At 43.9% G+C, this 22117-nt stretch overlaps 2 protein-coding genes across 3 annotated transcripts in view; one reads left to right on the top strand and one right to left on the bottom strand.

The window, feature by feature from the left end:
- Nucleotides 1-12065, top strand: part of LOC308088748 (LHFPL tetraspan subfamily member 2a protein-like) — a 15114-nt gene extending 3049 nt beyond the window's left edge. Inside the window, exons 2-3 of the mRNA XM_080433309.1 lie at nucleotides 9228-10016; nucleotides 10525-12065. Of these exons, the coding sequence (XP_080289435.1) occupies nucleotides 9605-10016; nucleotides 10525-10781 (669 nt within the window). The 5' untranslated portion in view covers nucleotides 9228-9604 and the 3' untranslated portion in view covers nucleotides 10782-12065. The remainder of the gene's footprint in view (nucleotides 1-9227; nucleotides 10017-10524) is intronic.
- A 402-nt stretch (nucleotides 12066-12467) lies between these two features.
- Nucleotides 12468-21738, bottom strand: LOC308088038 (secretory carrier-associated membrane protein 1-like). Of its 2 annotated transcripts, none has more exons than XM_080432375.1 (9): nucleotides 21535-21738; nucleotides 20211-20291; nucleotides 19906-20016; nucleotides 18730-18835; nucleotides 18027-18155; nucleotides 17241-17400; nucleotides 16892-16993; nucleotides 16541-16658; nucleotides 12468-15694 (listed from the first exon to the last, which is right to left on the bottom strand). In XM_080432375.1, the coding sequence occupies exons 1-9, from the start codon at nucleotides 21589-21591 to the stop codon at nucleotides 15533-15535; spliced, it is 1026 nt and encodes a 341-aa protein (XP_080288501.1). In that variant the 5' UTR covers nucleotides 21592-21738; the 3' UTR covers nucleotides 12468-15532. The 2 variants fall into 2 exon arrangements, with proteins under 2 accessions (XP_080288501.1, XP_080288502.1); XM_080432376.1 differs by lacking the exon at nucleotides 21535-21738 and adding an exon at nucleotides 21353-21443.
- Between the last annotated feature and the right edge of the window lie 379 nt (nucleotides 21739-22117).

Below are 22117 nucleotides of genomic sequence, written 5' to 3'. Positions count from 1 at the left end.
AGAAGTTGTGGTGTGTGCCTATCCATGGGAAACATTTTCTCCTCTTGTAACTTCCTCTGAATTCACAGTTTATGGCGAGCTACAAAAGCACTGGCTCACATGTTTATGGTTAGGAAGAAAGGGTTATTGCGTAGAACCACTGGGGCTGTTTCATAATATTTAGAAAAGGGAGTCAGAAAGCTTGTTATAAACTGAAGGAACTGACCTCATGCTGCATTTTTAGTCAATACAGCACTTTTTTTGTTTTTTTGTATCTTTTGTCTGACTCTCTCATACGCAGTCGTCTTTACACTCTTCACACACATGTTGTGGTGAGGCATGTTGTGAAGGCAGGTGGATGTGTGCGCTTTCCCAAGGCTGTGATGTAGTGGGTGTGACAACCGGGGAGAACGACTGTAACTACTTATCTCATTAGTGCTTGTGTTTAAGTCACCTTAATGCCTCTGTGTTGAAAGGCTTTGTTCATTCGCTCAACCATAACACCTCCTACGGCAGCCGTGGCTTGGATTTCACAAGTGCTCAGATGTGCCCTCCAAACCCCAAGAGGGTTAGGGGGACTTTTGTGCAACGTTTGTTGTCTTTGAGGAGGTATAAATGAGTTGTGCTGAAGGATTTAGAGTCAACAAACACCGTGGGGCATGGCTGTCTTCATGCCGACTGTAAAGCTAAGACTTAAAACGGCTAACCACGTTCACTGTCATGTCATGAGTCATGACTCAAGACTCAAGAGAGAGAGGGAGAGCCTTCATACAGGAAGAACCCTTCCATTTCACTTATGTCAAATGTATCCAAGTTTTCTCTATGGAAGAAAATAACCCTGGAAAGAAAGGTTTTTGCGGGGTTGATGAGCAAAAAACGCTTTGCTCATCGCCATATGGTGGACAGAGAGAACGAGCGTGTGTGATTTTGTTATTTGACGTTGTGTGTGGGCTGTGTTGGTTTAGCTCATCCAGCTGTATTTCCTCACTCACGTTCACTTCCACCCAGAGCTCGGCTGCTTGCATTCTTTTATGAGAGCGGGATGAGTTCAGTCCTGCCTGTCTCAGAATGGTATCTCACCACTCTCATCTCTCCTGGGATCCTACAAGATGCTGCGGCCTCCAGACCCCTGCACACACACACACACACACACACACACACACACACACACACACACAAACACATGGCCTGCTGCGTAGAGATCTGCCCATGGCCCACTATAGACCCTGACGTTGGTGAAATAGCCTCTTATGTGGCTTCGGTTCCTCTGCATGACTCGTCCAGATGCCTGACCACACTGGCCCGGCAGCTCAAGGAAAAGATGGCCTTGGTTGGAGGTTTTCTGGTCTGGGGTCTCTGACTTAATGCACTAAAAAAAAATCCAACTACTAGCGGCCACCTCCCAGCCATCATCACCTGGGGGCGGACAACTGATCTGGGTGGGTGATCCACCAGTTTGACCACTTCTCCAGAGAGGGCCAGCCCCTCCTTCAGCTCACACACCCACTATAAAATAGGGGGGGGAAATATAAATATATATTTCCAACCGATCTGTTGCAAATTTAAAAATACACTTCCATGAATGGAATTGTTCCCTTGAACGGCTTCCATTTTATTATGGACTGGCCTCTTTATGGAGCAATCTGGGTCAACTGCCCTTTAGATCTCTCAACCTCCCCACCCCACAACACCCCCCCCCCTTTCACTTTCAGCCCTCCTCCCGAATCTCTCTTCAGTTTTTACTGTAGTGGCCCGGCTGCTTACAAGCGCTCATTACCTCAGCACCTTGGCATGCCACCAGCGCCTTGGCTGATATCTCAGACCAATTACTCTCAGTTTACTACTCGCGGCCTCCTGAAACTTAAGGCCAGTGAACTGACCCACATATGCCTCATGCCTACTAATATGGGCTTTTAGAGACACTGGCGTTCACATTGATATCATGCATCATCAATAGAGAGCTTTTTGACCATGCAGGGGTGTTTTTTAGCCAGCAGGTTTATACAATCAAACTTTCAGAGCTTGTCATCAGCCTTTGTAATATATACAGCAGAGCCTTCTATTGGAGAGTTACGTCAATGAGGGGGCAGAAACAGCGCCGGTCGGTTGGTTCACGTAAACTCGAAATAGTGACAAACGCTCATAGACTCCAGTGCATTCTGTAAACATCCGGTTCAGGGCTTTGTCACTATTCGTCAATAGAAGGCTATGTAGAAGACCTGGCCCGATGAAGTGAACGGAGGTGACGCAACTCTCCTTATGGCTCTGATATACAGCATCTCATCAGATACAGACATCTGATAAATCTCATTGCCGGAAAGGCACTGTTCATGTTGGCTCAGACTATGTGGGATCGGAAAATGATGACCGAGGGCTCGGTCCCTCACAATACACATATTGTTAAGAAAAAAAGCAGGTGCGCTTCCTCTGGATGCCTTTTTGTTTAGGCAGAGGGTGCTCAACTATAAATATGACTACATTCAGATACCACCGAAGTGGAAAAAAACGGCGCTCCAAAATAAGGAACTGGCTCAGAGTCGACTGGCCAGTCTTGCATCCCTTATTTTGGAGTGACGTTTTTTTTCACTTCGGTGGTATCTTGATTTAACCCATTAAGACCTGGAACTGTGTCATTTTTAGATTTGAGCTAAAAAGCATTATTTTACACTTTGGGCTATTCAAAAATAGCAGATCTACAAGCTCATAGCGCGGCACCGAGTGCCGCGCTACGAGCTTGTAGATCTGCTATTTTTGAAGAATCGTGAAAATGTGTGCAAATCTTTGAAAATATATATTTTTAAAGCGAACATTTTTAACTCAAATCGTTGCTTCTGGGGGTCCCTGGAACAAGATATTTTGATGGGGGTCTGCGGCCAAATACATATAATTTTGGGGGTCCTTGACATGAAAAAGATTGAGCACCACTGATATAGAAACATACGTTTTTCAGAATACTGTTGAGATTTAGGAGACATGTAGAATCGGCTTCAGGTCTCGCCGTTTCACACTCAGGTCCCGGGTGCGCACTCCAGACCGCTTGGCTAGTGTGAATGTAGCGAATCGACCCGCGAAACGGGTAACCGTTCCGTTCCCGAAACCACCTCGGGAGGCAGTTTCGGATCCGGATCATGCGTTTTCGGGTACGGTACGCTGCAATGTGAAAGCAAGCGTACCATTAGACGGAAGTGGCCCGCTATTTGTAATAGGTGACGGTATATAAACTCGACAAAAACAGCCAACAAAAACACCCCTCTTCTAGCCGGTGCTACTGAATGAATGAAAACGCCCCAGAATGCATTGCGCACTTAAGGTGGGCAGGTGGATATTACTCTTAAGGTGGAACATAACAATTGAAATAATAATCAACTTATATTTCTAACAATTTTACTCATTCAATTCTGAACCGATTCTTAAAATTTAAAATTCTCTATTAGCTGTGAAGGGCCTTCTTTCATGTCTATCAGTCATGAAACATTGGCGGGTCTCCATCGCGCATTTCAGGTGCGCGAGCAGCGCATATAGTATATCTTGTGGGTATCTTGTGGAGTTTCAGCTACTATGCATCCCAGAAATATATAGCTTATAAGGCTTTGTAATTTGAAATTTGTAAGTAAATATGGTAACTCATTTAGATGTAGGCCTACGTAGGTTTATAGTTTCCCAAGGACTATAGCCGTTTCACTCATGATGCAATTTCTCTTTCATAACAGATACATACATGTGCCAGATAATCCCCACACCAAGAGAGTCAAAAAAGAAAAGACGTTGGATTGATGTACTTTATTTAGACATGAGACATGAGAAACAGTACATGGAAGTACAATTCACAATACAAGGTTTCAGTCATTCAGTCGGACTTCACTGTATAGGCTACTATAGTTGCCTTTTCATAAATGATATATTTTTGTACTTAAGCTGTCGTGAAAGTTTATAATATTTAGAGAAATTTAAAGTTTCAAATACAAAAGTATTAGTAGTTGTGAAGGTTAGTCACAAACTGGACATTTAGACTGAATGTTTCCTGTATCCTCATCTTGCCCTAATGCACACAAGTGTTTCACCAGGTTTTATTTGTGTTGTTTCTCATAAGCGTACATCCGTTGTCCGTCAACAACACAGAAGTCTGTGGCTTGACTTCTGTGCGCTCACTGTGTTGAGCGCTCAGTGCGTTCTCCCCGCTTCGGGGCGAGGCTCCCCAAAGACCGTGCACTTACATAGATCGCCTCCCCTCCCCAGCATAGCTCTCCAGCCACAACCCTATATTTCTGCGCGACTAGCACAAACATTGTCGCATAGTTGATGACGTCTGTGTCCACAGGGGAAACACTATGTGCATGCAGCCACCTGTAGGATCGGGGGTATATATGCATGTGTTCTCTGGCGCGATTGGATCTTGGCCAATGTGAATGCAGGCCAGCATTCGAACTGGGAAACGTTTTCAATGAAAACGGATCCAGTGTGAAACCGCTCAATGGGTTTTAATACACATGTCGTTGTGAGTAGAGGCTGAATTGCGTTCATCCCAGGGGGTCTAAAGTTATTGTGGAAATGAGTGGGTCAAGATCAGACACAGTCACCACATTGCTCATCTGTGTTATCCTCTGGTGGTCAGTCTGTCCAACTCAGCATCATGGTCAAGAGGACTCATGGGGCTCTAGGATACCAACACTCTTGATGGTTGATCCATATTAATGGCTGGAGCCTGGGAGGTATGGAGATATCATCTGGCCGACCTCAGGGTCACGCCGCCTTCGCCGCTGTTAGACCACTCTCTCCCGCACTTGAATGAATAAGTCATAATACAGACTGAGGCGCTGGAGTGTAAAACACTACCCCCCCCCCCAGCGCATGCATAAACACAGAAAGCCTTGACCTTGCGGAGGAAGTGCCGTTTGAGCACTTTCCCAGAAGCCTGTTCAATAACCAGGAAACGAGCGGAAAGTATTCATCAGTTCCAGGATGTACTGACTCCTCCATTTTCTAATTGGCATTTAAGCACACACACACATACAGTACAGATACACACGCATACAGTATACACGCACACGCACACACACACACACACACACACACACACACACACACACACACACACACACACACAGGGTTACTCAGATATTACTCGTATGAGTGTTCACTAAGTATATCATTTATACTTTGACTTATCTCTGTGCTGAAATTGAGTGAAGACATTTCAATCCAAGCTCAAAGGATCCATCTCCTCTGTGAGTGGAGTCTTTACCGACACTTAAGAGAGCCATGATTTCCTGTAAGTTCAGTTTGGGGGGGTCACAGTAGGTGCCTGCTGACTGCCTCAGACGAGGTATGTTTATACTCTGTCCCTGTAGTTTAAAGAGAGCGAGATGGTAATTTGTGGGCTTTGTAGCCTTAACACACAGCACACGTTGCCCTGCCTGAATAGGCTGTAATCAGCTGCAGACAGAATGCTCGAACTCTGCAAGGAGACCAAAACTGTTGCCTGGATATTTGGTCACACACACACACACACGCACACGCACACGCACACGCACAAGCACACACACACACACGCACACACACACACACACACGCACGCACGCACGCACACACACACACACACACACACACACACACACACACACACACACACACACACACACACACACACACACACACACATGCACACTTGAGCAGAAAAATGCTCATGCATCTACACAGCACAGGATGCGCACACCTTCAGAACCTGTCTAGTCTGAGTATTGTGATAGTTGGTATAAATAGGGCAAAACAGTAGCGATGTGGTGAGTGTCATTTACACTCTTGATACAATGCTTTGTCAATAACCCATTATTTGTATTTACCTCTTTACTCTTTTCAAATGAAACATCGTTAATTGAGACTAGAATTTATTGTAGTTGCTTCCTTTACTAGCTGTGTTTCCTCAGAGATGTAAAAAAACATGTTTCTTGATCTTTTTATTTTATTTTAGCTGTGGTTTAATTAATCACACTGAGTAGGAGTAGGTAAGCGTATGAAGAAAACCAGTCTGTATATAGGCCATCCTCACAATCCCTATTCTACCTCAGCAATTGTAAGACAGACAATGTTACTTCCTGTTTATCTAACTTACTTCCTCTCTGGTGAATATGAACAGCAATGGTGCTAAAGTCTATTCCTTAGAACTGTTTATCTGATGTTCTCTGCGTGTTCTATTTTGATGTGATATGTTTATCAACCCGGGTAAATAAAGTCAAATCTGGCAAAGCTATGTAATTTTGCTCAGACAGTGTATTTTAGCACAGCGTTCACAGAATCTCTAATTAAGACAAGATCTCTAGAAACAAAGTGTAGCAAAACTCTAAAAGCAGAGCGGCATGTCTCTGAAAGGAGCAAATTTGGCTCAATCCAACCTTGCATTCAGTCAGATGGAATGTTACAGATAAGCAACGTTGCCAAGCTCAAGACAAAGCAAACGCACATGCACGCAAGCGCGTGCACAAGCACGCACGCACGCACACACGCACGCACGCACGCACGAACGCACGCACTCAAGCACGAACGCACGCAGGCACGCATGCACACACACACGTCCCACGTCCCTCACACCTGAGAGTGTATCAGATCTCTGATAGACCATTTACAAATATGATTGTGGCGCTCTGAACATGTGCAATAGGAAATACCTTGAGAGTTCCTTTGAAGTGAATCTCGGGTGATCACACTGTCCCAGCCTCTCAGATGTTGCCACATTTTGCTGTTATGACCCTGTTCTAGTGGTTTGTAGTGAAGCACCATTCAGATCGACCAGTTAACCACTCAACCCCTATATTTTTGTTGACCATGGTCCTCCAGTGGTCTGTACTCTGTCTCTGTCCCCTCCTTTTTTCCTGCGACACCAAATCTCTTCACCGAAAATAACTAGATCTACAAGCTCACCACACGCTGCTAGTTTGTAGATCTACTGTACATCTTTTCTGAATGTCTGCCCATTTTCACAGAATGTTCACCTAATATTATGACTTCTCTAGAATAGGGATGCTAGGGGTTCATGTGGTTACGCTTAGGGGCTAATGCAGACCGCCGTGATTTATCTCTCGCAACATTAAAACGTTTTCGTCTCGTCGTGAATCTGTCTGAACCAGGCTCAACACACTCATTCAACGAGAGGATTTCAGTGGCCCGGGAGTGCTTTTCCCTGAACTGACTCATGCAATAGCTTGTTTTAGACAATTCTGCATCAGTTCATAATGACTGTTTTTGGCACTGCATATTTCAACACTGCTTAAATCAGTGGTTCTCAAACTTTTTCATGTCAAGGACCCCCTAATTGACACTTACTAGCCCACGGACCCCCATTTGAAACGATATGCCAGGGACCCCCATAAGAGAAGATTTTTAGGGCTCTAGCAGTGATTCTCAACCATTTTAATTTCAAGGATCACCAGTTTGACATGCATTAGGGCTACAGACCCCCATTTAATGGCATTTCTATCACTTGGACCGCAATTTATATTGTAAAATCTATGTCAATTTAACTCTGAGAGTGTACAAATGGAACCAAATGGACCCGTTAGGGTCCATTTGGTTCCATTTGTACACTCTCAGAGTTACAGACCCATAAGGGTCCATTTGGTGCCTAATCTATCATTTAGCTGGGGACCCCCTGGAACTCCCTCAAGGACCCCTGGGGGTCCCCGGACCCCACTTTGAGAACCAATGGCTTAAATGACACAATGGGCAAGAATCAGAACAGTATCTTAACATAGCAATTCCTCATTATTATCCTTTTAACAATTCCACCCCTTTTTATGAGTAAGTTGGCTAAGCCAAAGCAAAAGCCTGATTTATAATGCATTCTGTTACTGATAGAGACTGGAGACAGACACTGTGACCTCAACTCCCCTCCCAGTTCTTTGAGAGAGGAACCTCAGGCTCCTCAGAGACGTTAGAGAGGGTGAGGTCCAACAGCTCCATTGAGAAGACCCGTGCTGTATCTGAACCAGAGCCCGCATAGTTTCCTGTGTATGTCATAAGGCTGAGTGATGATGTCAGAGGGCTTTCAGAGAAACCTCCCATGAGGACACGTCTGTATGGATGGAGGCCCAGTGTGGCCGCAGCAACAGAATCATAACATAGCAACAGTGTCCCAATCAGCCTGATTGGGAAACTGGTCATATACATGCACACGTACGCGCACGCACGCGCACACACACACACACACACACACACACACACACACACACACACACACACACACACACACACACACACACACACACACACACACACACACACACACTCAGTTCAGTGTGTGTGTGTGTGAGTTCAGATTACTTATTACCACTATATATGGATGGATATATAGAGGCCCTAATGCTGTAAAATAGTTTAAAGAAACAAAACTTTCAACTTTCAAAATAGCCAATCTACAAGCACAAGGACAACAATATGGATTTGTCCGTGGATGTATATGGATGCCTTTCTGTGCTTGCACACAGTGACATGGGCTTGGCCGGCGTGTGCACCACAATTTGCGGTGAACTTTGGCGTTTGGCATGCTTTGACGGCCATCAGTGCAGCGGTGCACTGACAGGTGCTCGTGGCAAAGTGTGTCCGGCGCTCCTGTCAGTATACATTAGATAGAAATAAACACACCTAGACGTGTGAAAGGACTGTGACGTTCACCGTGTGTGTGTGTGCGTGTGCGTGTGCGTGTGCATGTGCGTGTGCGTGTGTGTGTGTGTGTGTGTGTGTGTGTGTGTGTGTGTGTGTGTGTGTGTGTCGTGATTCACCATGACTCTTCCAACACTCTCATGGCCTTAAATCAACAGACATCTGGAACTGTTGCTCATAGTGAAGTCACATCTGGCTGGTAATGAATGTGAACCTCTCTCACTCTTTTCTCACCCCATCTCTCTCTCTCTCTCTCTCTCTCTCTCTCTCTGTGTGTGTGTTTGATCACCCTGTGTGAGGGGATGGTCTCTGTATAAGAATGGCGGTCAGACACATTTTGCAACAGCTCTCTCGCTGACAGAGAAAGAGGAAGCAGAGAATAAATGGGAGAACAGTTCGCTGATTCATTCACAGCGGTTGAGTAATCAGTTCATGCTTGCTACAGAATGTGGGCGTCCCTTGTAAGTTTGAGTTCAGAGTTAAATTAACAATTTTACTGGGCACTCTCCCCTTTTTCTTCCCCCACATGATGACTACATCCGCTCCTCTGTCTCTGATATACAACTGACAATCCCTGTGTGTGTCTCAATCCATAGGTGTGTTTCTCCAAGAGCTGCCATGGCTGAGGGAAGCTGCTTCGGAGCATTGTAGTAGCTGTGTGCACGGTGACCAAAAGAGACCTGGAGAGGAAGAAGAAGAAGAAGAAAAGAGAGGGAAGACGGAGGAGAGAGGGAAAAGTGTTTACTCAGGGAGGATCACATCAACATCTGGATCTGGACGGGGAAGCATTCTCCTGCAACGGTCTCTTACCGGGAGACTATTTTTGCTAAGGAATTTGAACGTGGCTTTTTCCTGGTTCCAGGTTATTGGTTTATTTCCCCCTCTGACTTGGGTGTTGCTGTAAAGCGTATCTCTGTAGAGACCCCACCGTTGGTCATCGACCTGTGCCGAGAAAAGAGAGACAGGATCCGCCATGTGCCACGTGATAGTGACATGTCGATCTATGCTGTGGACCCTGCTCAGCATCGTGGTGGCGTTCGCCGAGCTCATCGCCTTCATGAGCCCTGACTGGCTGCTCGGGTATCCCCGGTCTGACTCCCGCGTCGGGGGGGCCGGGGTGGACCCCGGGGAGTACCGTCCGTCCCTGGGGCTTTATGCCCGCTGCCTCCGCATCGGGTCCCGTGGCGGAGGGGTCAGCTGCGGCCCTTACGCCAGCACCTTCGGCGAGGTGGCCAGCGGCTTCTGGCAGACCGCCATGTTGTTCCTGGCGGCCGGGACACTCGTGCTTGGCGGCGTGGCCTGCATCTCCATCTTCAGCCTCTGCTTCCAGAGTATCCTGAGGAAGAGCATTTTCAACATCTGCGGGCTGCTGCAGGCCATCGCAGGTAAGACAGATGCTGTGTGTCACCATTAAAAGTGCCCCCCTTTCTTCTCACAGCCAATAGCACTGCTTTGTAGAATAAAGAGCACATAGGTATGCACATCCTCCCACTGCATCGTGATCCCACAGACTTAACACAGGTATGTGTTTGTGTGTGTGTCTAGACAGGTCTGTCATCCAGCTAATTTGTCATGTGACATCATTTGCTGTGTGTGTGTGTGTGTGTGTGTGTGTGTGTGTGTGTGTGTGTGTGTGTGTGTGTGTGTGTGTGTGTGTGTGTGTGTGTGTGTGTGTGTGTGTGTGTGTGTGTGTGTGTGTGTGTGTGCGCGCGTGCGCGCACGTGCATTGAACTATAGTTGTTCTTCACACCATGAATCAAATTCTTGTCAGCTGAACAATAGCTATAGAACAGTCTTTGATTTCTTTACCACTGACAGTTGACTCATGTTTTCCCAGCTGTGTTTCGGGCCTTGCGTTAATTGCATCCTTCCCCTTATCTCTTCTACCTCCAGGTCTGTTGCTGATGGTGGGTCTGATGCTGTACCCTGCCGGTTGGGGTTCAGAGAAAGTGATCGACTACTGCGGTCCCGAGGCCTCTCCTTATAGGCCGGCCCAGTGCTCTCTGGGCTGGGCGTTCTACGCGGCGATAGGCGGAACGCTGGCAGCCTTCCTGTGTGCTGTTTTCTCAGCGCAGGCAGAGATTGCCACCTCCAGCGATAAAGTCCAGGAGGAGATTGAGGAGGGGAAGAGCCTGATCTGCCTGCTCTGAGCCCTGAGGGGCCTGGGACCAGCAGACCCAGACAGGGATGTCACCCTGTGCCCAGTTTCTCTCATAGTGAAAGCCTGGAGGACGGATGGCATCAGTGAAAGATTTTCTTCATGTTAGCCTGGATAGAAGTAGCTAATTGGTGGGAAGATCGAGACCTTTGTCATAGTTTTCGGACATCTGGAGCCTTTGTTCAAACAGTCATTTGTTTGACGTTGATTATACCGTCTCAAGCATTAGTGTAGCCAGATAAAAAGGCTTTAGGTAAAATAAAATAAAAAAGCCACAATGGCCTCTGTACAACAGCAGGCTAAAGGGTATCCGGTGTGTTGGAGGAATAATGTTCTGTTTTTAAATTCCTGCCTTAATCTAACCACTGTACTGGAGTTGCAGTGTTATAGAGGCCAGATTGAACTTTGACAGTAAAACAATGTGCTTGTTTGTATCATCATGCTGTGCAAACCAGGAATGAGGTGATTCACACAGTTCACCTGCAGGTCAGTAAATAACAACCAACTACTCTGAATACTTTCAGATGGACCAGCTAAAACACTCGTCAACCACTTGCATATGTTGGGTCTGTGTGTGTGGTGATGTCGGCAATTAACCTTTAAGTTTTTTTTTTAAAGGCCAGATGTTGTGATTCCCGTGGCACGGCAGGGCAGTAAATGTTTCGTTAGCTAAGTTCAGATGTGCCAGCATAGGGATTGTTCACTTCAAAGGAAGTTCCTCCAGTGAAATGAATTGTCTGTGGGTTTGTAATTACTGCCGTGTTTAGAGAAAGAGCAGAGCACAGGCCTACATAGGAAGGACCTGTCATAGGTTTTACTGTGGTAAGATTTCATCCAGGGATCCTTGCCAATGAAATAAAGCAGACTGCATCGTAGTTTAGCATCTTAGTTATTCTGATGTTCCGTACTCTGTGTTTGAATGCATTGAAACACGCCATATTAATCGCTGTAAATGTAACACGATTCATGTGATTGCTTATGTTCATTGTAGATGAGATGTGCAATAATTCAGTGTGTTTGTTTTGAGTTGTGTGTCGGTGTGAATGGAAGAGAGTTTGACTAGTGAGTAACATGGACTTGTACCAAATAGCATTGTAGACTGTATGTGCTTAAATTAACATGTCTGTCCACTGTTTTTGTTATATTAACAAAAGAATGATTGCATCTGTAGCATGTGGGATGATGCTGCATGTGTGAAAAGATGACTGTGTGAGGAAGGAAATCCCTTTTGTACTCTACTCATTCATATGGAAAAAAAATAAACCATTCCTTGTTTAGTAAATGTATGTTAAGTGTGATAAATGTACAGTATGACTTTTGGATGGGGTCAATAACATTTTTTATAGTAAATGCAAAACTAACCCCTTAAGCAGATCCTGACACCTAGTGGTGGCTGGTGGGTGGTACAGTGACTCGTGGGTGGTTGCTTTATGGGTGTGTGGATTATGCCAAGTCCTATGAACCACACATTTCTTTCCATGGGAGGTTCGAAATGAAATGACGTTTCAATCCGTTTAATCCGTGCACAGTAAACTCTCCTGAGATCTCAGCACAAAAAAGTAATGAAGCCATACAGAATGGGTGGTTTTGTGAGAATGATAAGTACACATTTCTTTCAAATTTTTATTTAATGTTAATACCATAAATATACAAAACTCAAACTATTTCACATGCGACAAAGGCGAGACAAGAGTGCATTTTTTCTTCATTTTTACATAAGGTTGATGATGAGGAACAATTTTTCAACTTTACAAAATATACAAGTGTCCCTTTCAGATCTGTTTCTTCTCAATTTCACATGGAAAATAACATGACCACAGACTAATAAAACAGCATTTTGTGTCAGAGCGCTCCATACACAAAGTCATCCTGTACCGAAGACCAGCTAGCCACATCAACACTCATTCGTTGTCTCATCTTAACAATTGACCAAATACTGGTTTAAACCACCGAGAATGAAAAACGGGAACATTGATAGCAAAGGAAAACTGCCCTTAATGAGATGAACCAGCACATGTGATGATGGAACACATCATGAAGCTGTGTTTAAGGGAATACAAGATTTAAAAACAAATCTATATGGACATTTGGTAGATTTCTCACAGCTTTTTAGGACATAGTGATAACACTTGAGGGTAGTGAATGGCTTTGAAATAGATCATCCAAATACATGCACATTCATTCACATGTCCACACTTCACCCAGGGTCAAGTTGCGAAGTCATAGAATACTAGCTAATCAATGCTAGGATGATATTGTTACAATACAATATCACACAAATAATACAATGTAAAAGCAAAATACAAATGGATTAAATTACACCATAAATAAAATAACACATGTTGCTTTCTGTAACATGTTCAACACATAACAAAATACAAAAAAAATCTTCCAAGACAATAAAAATACTGATTCACTTGTGACAGTTTGACCATCCAATTCATTAAAACCCACACATGGGCATTTCCAGTCACTAGAATCCAGTCTTTCCACAAGGTTAATAATAACAGTAGTACCAGTCACCAGTCTCTCAAAACGTCAAACACTAGCCACAACAACGTAAGGTACCCTCAGAACCAGCTAAAGCAGGATACAAAAGCTATCCTCGTGTCCGTCTTTTGACTACAGTCATAGCAGTACTAGACGTCTATACAGCTTAACACTGTATATCAGCAGTACTTAATAAGTTATATAACTTAGATGTTACCAAATGTGTGTCATGACCAACCCTCTAGAGTCTATGCTACCCTACAAGCACATTGTTCATGTTGACAGTCAAGGGGATTAAAATTTCCAGTCATCTACATAGTCACAGACAAAATTCAGCAGGATCAGTTTGTCAGTGTTGAAATGCTGAGGTGTCTATAAGTGTCAATCTATGTATAGTGAACATATACAACATTTATACTATTTTCATGTATACAAATTAATCTCCAAAACCAATTCCGGGCTTTACCGTATTCTAGATCCTTCTCTATGGGGAAAGGCATAGAATTTGATCTCCAACTCCCCCTCTGTGGGCCTATTTAGCATTCCTCTCTTTTATAGATTACAATATGTCCTCTCCTCAGCAGGAAATGACAGAAGGAGGTCAAAGCAGAGAGGCCACTGGATTCATAGTAGCTTTAGTTCTTTTTTTTGTCTGATAGATGTATGAAGAACTACAGAAACAGTGGGGAAGCCATGTAGCGGTTTGGGATTAATGCAGTACATACTAGTATGGGGCCTCCTTAAAGTTACAATCAATTAAGTGTCCCGGGCGACGGGAAGGGCCAAGTGATCCTCTATAAGTTTGTGGGGGGAAAAGCATTGACTTATCAAGCTGGGTGCTCAGTGTGTCATCACAAAAAGATTCAGCCATCATCCAATCAGTCGGGGGACATGCAACACCCTCTGACCTCACTTTACATAAAAAAACAAGGGGACAATAAAGTAGGCAGACTTTACCCCAAACCAAGCTACCTCTGTAGCCAATCAGTACAGTAGTTGATCCAAATTGGCGGTAGAATAACTTTGCTGAGGACATTTCTACCATCAGGAAGCTATACATGCATGTCATTATCATGCCGTCACTTTTTAGAAAGCCACAGATACCAACCCAGCCAACCTAATAATTCAATGTAGACAACTCAAGAGTAGGAAAGTATGGGTTGGTGGGGTTTGGAGAGGGGATCTTATCAAGAGTCTCAGAATAGAAGCACTGATATGGGAGTTGATGAGTTTTACCTTTCGGCACAATATGAAACAACACTGGATTAGAAAAAGGAAGTTCTGCTTGTTTCTCAGTGAAACACATTCATACGCAAGGCTCACCCTTTTAAACATACACTGTACTTTCAGTGTGAGCAAAACAACAGGGTTATGTGCAAAACACCATTACCAGATTATCACTTCACATGACTCAACTTTTTGTTTCAGACAGGCATAAGTTTGGAGGTTGTCGCCATGACAGAGAGGAGTACTGTAATATACGTAAGTTCCGCCTAGTGCCTATTTAACCTCTGCCTCATATACGTTTACTGTACAAAAGGGTGGTTACGGAAAGACATGTGATTAAAGACCATAAAGTCTCTGTGTCTTGATAGACACCCCACCGTGAAAGCTAAACATCCTGAACCACTAGTAAGCCCCTTCAACTAAACTCCATTACATTTACCGTAACAACTTAAACCCTATGTTCTTCGTTGTACGTCAAATAGTGAAAATAGCCGATCTACAAGCTCACAACGGAGATTACAACTAGATCGGCTATTTTCACCAAATGTTCGCTTATTATGACATGTCCAGAATAGGGATGCTAGGGTCCATATGGTTAAGGGACAGACGGGCAAAGGGGCGAAGCAAAATACTGATCTAAGAGTGAGTGAAAATGAATGTGCGTGCACACATGGAGTGTGCAATGCACACAAACAAACAGGATCGGTTCCACCTTGAGTGGAACCGATGAGCAGACACAGTGACCTGACTGGACAGCAGACAGGGTGGAGGAAGTGACGTTCATTGGTAAATTGTGAAGGTGGACAACTCTGGTCACTGACTGGTGCTTCGTAAATTCTATTCCCACTCGTTTTTCTTTTCAGTGCCCTATGAAATCTCTGCAAGGTGACACTCACAAATCTACAGTGAAATAGATGAAACAATTTCATCAGAGAGCCTGCAAAACCAGAGTTGTACATCTCCAACTTTGGATTGTGTGTATGTGTTGGCGTGCATGTGTGTGCATGTGTGTGTGTGTGTGTTTATTTAAGGAGTGGCTTTGAAGGCGCCACGGGCTGCGTTGGTTGCGGCATTTGCTGCAGCATTGGCAGTTGCAGTCTGGACGGTTTTGTTTGACATGACTCCAGTGGCGAACTCCTGCTGAGCCTTCTCAAAACTAGCACCAGTCGTACGGTACAACGCATGCACCTAGACAAGGAGAACAGGGAAAATGATATGGGTCATGTTCTGAGTTAACATTTGCACACTGTCGCAGTTACAAATGGATAAATGAAAACTGCTGAATTTACTGTGTATATAATAGCAATGACTTTTACATGAAAACAGTTTACCATTGTAGTCTCTACAGCATCAAATAACATAACACATACACCATTTGATTACTATTAGCAAGATAAAGGGCATTTTTAATGCAAAGTTTTGTTCATATGTTACTTATATTTAGGAATTTGTTAACTAGTTAATTATATTGCTGACTAACTGGCTAGTGGACCGGTAAATTGCCTTTCCGTCACCACATTAATTGTCTCTGTCAGGACGGAGACTATGTTTTTGCTCCTCCTGAGCAGCAAATATCCGGCACTGTTGGACAGATTGGAGTGAAACACGCAGTCCCAGTAGGCCCACTTCACATTTTGGCATATAAAATAAAAAAAATGCTGGTTCATGACGCAACTCGCCATCTGTGCCAGACTAGATTTTCCGCCATTTTGCGGTTTCTTCAAAACACACTTTTTGCTACTACTCCTACACATTTTGTGCAAAACAAATCGGTAAACATTATCTCTGGAGTCGTGTGACCAAGGTAAAGTCAGTCTTTCCATATTCCATTGGCTATGACTGATTTCCAAATCTTGCAGGCCCTGGGTAGGCAACTTGGCCTGGCAAGGGAGCACACTTTTCTATCCCATTTTTCTTTTTTTACAGTACTGTGACTTAAATATGGAGTCTTTATGGACGGGATAGCTGATGCAAAAACAGGGTATTTTTTATAAAACAAAGGTTGGAATTATAGAAAGTTTGTAGGTGTGTTACCTTTTTAAACATGATGAGTGACCCTACGGACAGTGCAGTGAACAGAGCAGCGATGAGCAACATTATGATGCCCACAGGGATACTGGTGTTCAATCCAGTAAGAGCTGCAATCCAACCACTGGTAACAGAGAACAGTCATGTCATTGTTAAGCAAACACTTGCATATGCATATATGTACACAAACACACGCACACGCACACGCACACACACACACACACACACACACACACACACACACACACACACACACACACACACCCACACACACACAAACACACACACACACACACACACACACACACACACACACACACACACACACACACACACACACACACACACGGTACTCACCAGGTTCCCCAACCGGCGATACCAATAGACTGTAGCACGTGAACCCCAAACTGACAGATGTAGATGAAAAAGAAGACGAAGAAGCGGAAGGAACTGTCACTCCTGTAGAAAAGATAGAAAGATGAAGCTGATCAGCAAAACCGTGATAGAGAATGAACATGGGTACAATAAGTTCACGAGAGAGTTACTGAGTGACTCAACTGTAGCAGCTATGTCAAATATTAGTAAATAAGATAGATTTGTGTTACAAATACAAATACAACAACAAACATCAGGATTCATTACTAAACATTTCAGTTGCATTTCTGCCCGGTGGGCATGTTCATTTCTAAAATTGATATAGATTTACCTGAAGGCCCCATAGAGCGGTCTGTACCAGCAGACAAAAGAACAGGGGGTGAACAGCATGAACCACAGCATGGCCAGGCCAAAGTCTACACCACGGGACGCATCTACGCAGAACCAGGCGAGGCAGCCAAACATGTTCACGAACAGTGTCCCCGTATGAACTGGAGCAAAACACAACTCACATGTAACACACACACACTGAACACAGTCAATCTGTTTGCTTCTATGATTTTGCTGTGGATGACAGTTGTGTGACCTGTCCTGCTCAACCAAAATCACCACACAACTGAAAACACATTTTGAGGTCTGTGTGCTACAGGAAAGGGGAAGTATTGGGTACTCCTCATGCTCTCCATTTTCCCCTCATGCGAATCTATAATGCCTGTATCAACAGATCCTGTCAACAAGTCCTCTCTGCAAGGGAAAGGGAAAGACCCACCAAAGCATGTGTGAGTGCTGTTGACAAATTCAATAACTTACTACATTCTGAAATGTTTGATGTTACCATCAACTGCATCAACCTATATTTACAAGCTTAAACCCTTAATCCCTCTACACAATTTTCTTTTGCTGAAAATAGCATCGCATTGTGAGCTTGTAGATCTGCTATTCTCGTAGAATGTTCGCCTGTTATGACATGTCCAGAATAGGGACACCAGGGTTAAAATATATATATTTTTTTTCAAATGAGCTTCAGCGACTGTCAACTGATTTTGGTAGAGCAGGTTATGTGTGTAATTCCTCAGAAAGAAGTCATGTGGTGCTCTGGCTATCACGATCCACTCACACATGAAGAGCTTGTACATGATCTTGACAGTCTTCTGAAACTCTACAGGGATGTCCACAGCAATGTCGTGGTAGAAACACGGTCCAACAGGGAACTTCTCTGGCAATGGAGGCCAGTTGTTCTTGCGCCCTATGGGAACAACAATGTTAGTGTGTATATAGTGTCTGGATTATCAGAAAATAAACCTATGTGTAAAGGAATGTTGTTAGCTTGTAGATTTTTACAGTTATTTTTGGCATGTGAAACTGTCGTACTAGGGACTATAAATGAGTTGATTAATAAGTGAATTAAGTGTGTCAGATGATAACTACCTCCTGCAGCTAGGGGTGGGACGTGTATCACGTTTATTACATGTACATTTATTCCACAAAACTGTGGATGTATAAAATGAGTATTTGTAAATTGGAGATTTTATTATATTTTCCCCATAAAATCTCTTTGTTGACTTTTTTAACAGCTGCTGCCTTTCAAAACCCAAATAATACAGTAGCCAAATAATGCAGTAGCCAAATAATATAGACAAAATGATAAATACAAGTAAAAGTATATCTCTTTGGAAGTAAATATAAGCTATATTACTGAAGGTCTCAACAGTTTATTTGCATTTATTTATTCATTTATTTTTTACTATTATACAGAGCCTCTACGATTAATAAATTGTGACGTTTTAAATTAATAGTAAAACCGGTAGTCCCATCCTTACCTATACCTCCAGCTTGTAACTCTTTCTCTCGGCGATCAAGCTCGGCCGCTTTCTTCTCCAGCTCCTCCTGCCGTCTTAGCAACTCAGCTTGAGCACGTGCCTGATCCTAATGTATACAGAGATACTAGTCACATTTGACCATAGGTTAAAGTGATCGATTGGGTATTTTGACATGAGAGTGGTATGAGTTATTCACATGAAGTGATACCCATGCCAGGACATTTGCTTATGCAGAGAGGCACGTGTTTAGAGATATGAACGCTTGTGCCAGAGGTTCAGCTAGCTTGTCAAACAAAACGTAACCAACAGGAAATGCAACAGCTAACAAAAACATTTAAACATCCATACACAAAACATTTTTGTGAAAAAAACAACTTTAGCAATACTCTTTCTTCTAACAGACCGATCTTAGCACTGTTTTATTTGTTGACTGCCCTTCTTCAACAAGAAAATAGTTCCAAGATATAATTTAGTTAAGCTGTCCAATTCTATTGTATTTAGATTTTTTGACGTGTTGTGACTTTAGAGGTGTTTTTTAACTCCCCCCATTTGCTGGGGCTGACACCTGTGCTTATCGCTGAAAACAGGACGTTATGCAGTACATAAGCTTTACCGTCCGTTGGTATGAGTAACTCATGCTATTTTGTGTCCAAAAAACGAACTATCCTATAAATATTAGCCAGCGGCGCCGGTGATGGAGCACTGTGAGATGCAACAAGGTAGGGAACGGGTGCACCACTCAAATAAATTGGGTCAGAGGTGTATAATTTTAGGGTTACAAACACAAACACACACACCTACTTAGACGTCTCTTTTAATCAGCAGGTAATGTAAGCATACTTTCTCTCTACACTCCACAGTAGTTTGTGGGTGAAGTAGAGGAGAGGAAGCAGCACTTGGTGGAATCACACTGTTCTAGATAATACAATAAGAAGGGACTTAGTGGCAGCACTTGGTGGAATCACACTGTTCTAGATAATACAATAAGAAGGGACTTAGTGGCATGGAAGACAGGCAACATGAGATGAAACACTACCTGACAGTGCCGCTATTGGGCCGTATAATATATGAAAGGCAAGAGCCACAAGTAAAAGTTTTTAGTGTGGGGATAGTGTACAACAATTAAGTCAGTGCGTGTCTTCTGTCTTTGTGTTCGTGTGTGGGAGGGGGGGGTACCTGAGTCTGTTGCTGCGAATAGGCTGGAGGCTCTTCTGTAGGCTTCATGATGGCAGGCTGTGTGTTCTGGGAAGGGGCAGGAGTTGCTTTGGGGGCATTTCCAGGGGGTGCCTACAAACACGCACACACGCACGCACGCACGCACAAAGAGAAAAAACAAAGAGAAAAAACAAAGAGAAAATGGAAAGGGAAAAGGATCAAATTAAGTCATTTAATCAGAGGTGAAGAAACTAAAACTGATGTGTCTAAACCACACACAGACACGGACATAAACACACATTAATAATAGAGCTGGTTAAACTGACCGTTCTGGCATCTGTGAAGGGATTATACTCCTCCAGGCCACCAGGGGGGGCAGTTTGGGTCACCTGCGTCACTGAAGGATCCTAAATGTCACAGAACCACATAGGATGTGAAAGGGTGAATGACTGCAGCCACATTATCATTTATTGCCTTGTTGCTCTAACAACAGGCTCATCAGTCAGTCAGTGCACTTATAGGGTTTTATCATTTGTGGTGATGGCAGGAGGGAGGGACAGAGATGGGGTGCAAAGCTCACTTATATATCATAATAATGCTAATAATGGTGTAATAATGCTTACAGTCTGGTGTTGTGGCCAGTAAAACTTAAGTATGAATGTGAAGCAGAGGGAACTGAGAACGACCACTAATAATGTAGGGTGGTCTGAATAGCAGGAAGGGCCACTTTAACACATATAAGGAAGCCTCAATTAATTCAATGATGTTCTTGTGTATACAGCAGCATACACAAACAGCAGTGATGTGCTCATCGACCATGTGGTTCCAAGTGGGGTCCAGGGAGTCTCAGGGTTCTTTAGGGGGTTCTACATTGACCCGTACAAGTCTGTAACTCTGACAGTATACAAACATTTGTATACTGTCAGAGTTAAGGGGGGTCCATGAAATCTTTTAAGTTTGAGAACCACTGTCATAGACATCAGGACAGAGACATTAAGAGTTTGAGAGTGGTTGCAGAAAATATAGAGTTGTTATGAAAGCTATGTTATTGTTGAGGCCTTATTATCTGATATTAATTGAAGGGGGTTGGGGGTCTATTTTCTGCACAATATATAACTAAACTATGGGTCATTCTGATTTAGCCTACAGTGTTTATTTTCGCCTGTGGTGCATTGAGTCGGGCAAAACGACTGGAAAGGTAGTTTTATTTTAGAAAATGTTGTGTGTGACTGTAATTCTGACAACTCAGGGTACACTGTGTACTTACTGTGTAGTTGTTATTATAACGCCACTACAACTAATGTTTTACTGTCATGTGCCCTTTGTTCTGAGCTGGCAGAGCGTTAAATCAAATCAACAACAACCCAGCAGACTGAGCAGAGAGTCGCATAATAATCATCTCATCTTTACACAGAGCATCCAAATGTGTGTGTGTGATCATCATCATCATCATCATCATCATCACCACCTCCCAAACAGCTGTGTGAGATGATTATTAGCTCGTCTTGCTACCTAGAGAGAAGGCGAAACGGAGCTACTGTATACGAGCTAGAAGTCAGCTAACGGGGCTTTCTGATGGAGAGGAGGAGGCTGGCCTATAATAATATCTGACTGGGGGCTAACAGGCTAGTGTTAGCCGGGCTGGCTAACCTGGAAAGGGTTGCTGAAGTCTGGATCCGCAAACGGGTTGCTGTCAAAATCGGACATTGTGCACTGCAGCCTGGAGGTTCCTGTTGAAGAAGAGCTCCCCCGGTTCTCCAGAGAGAAGGTTCAGGTCCCCTCGATCTGCCTCCTCGCTGCTCCTGCAGTCTCTCTCCAGACACACAGACACACACACACACAGACTCCCCCCTGATTTAGCAAGTTAGCAGCACAAAGATGGCAGGAGGAGAGGAGGCGTGATGTGCGGCCCAGCACTACGTCACTGTTTCAGCACCGTGGACAGTGGTTCCCATGGTGGTCCCCATGGTGGTCCCCAACGCTACCCCGGGCCGGGGCCCCGGCACAGTACATTTTTTATCAATTAATATATGCGTGGCTAGCCTTGTATCAAGACTATCATAGATGTATTTTGTCGATTCTGACTTTTATTTTCATGTCTACGATAGTCTTGGCTAGAGCCCCCAAATGCGTCCTGCACTTTCACCAGTAAAGCCCGTATTTCTCCGTACATGTAAGGAAAAAATATATAAGGTGCTTACCCGGTTGCCCCAAATGTTAACTCGCGCTTCGG

Source organism: Gymnoscopelus braueri (genome assembly GCF_963280865.1).
Source record: "Gymnoscopelus braueri genome assembly, chromosome: 7".
In the NCBI taxonomy this organism is placed as follows: domain Eukaryota; kingdom Metazoa; phylum Chordata; class Actinopteri; order Myctophiformes; family Myctophidae; genus Gymnoscopelus; species Gymnoscopelus braueri.
Note: the sequence above shows the minus strand (reverse complement) of the source record. Positions and strands in the feature narration are given on the sequence as shown.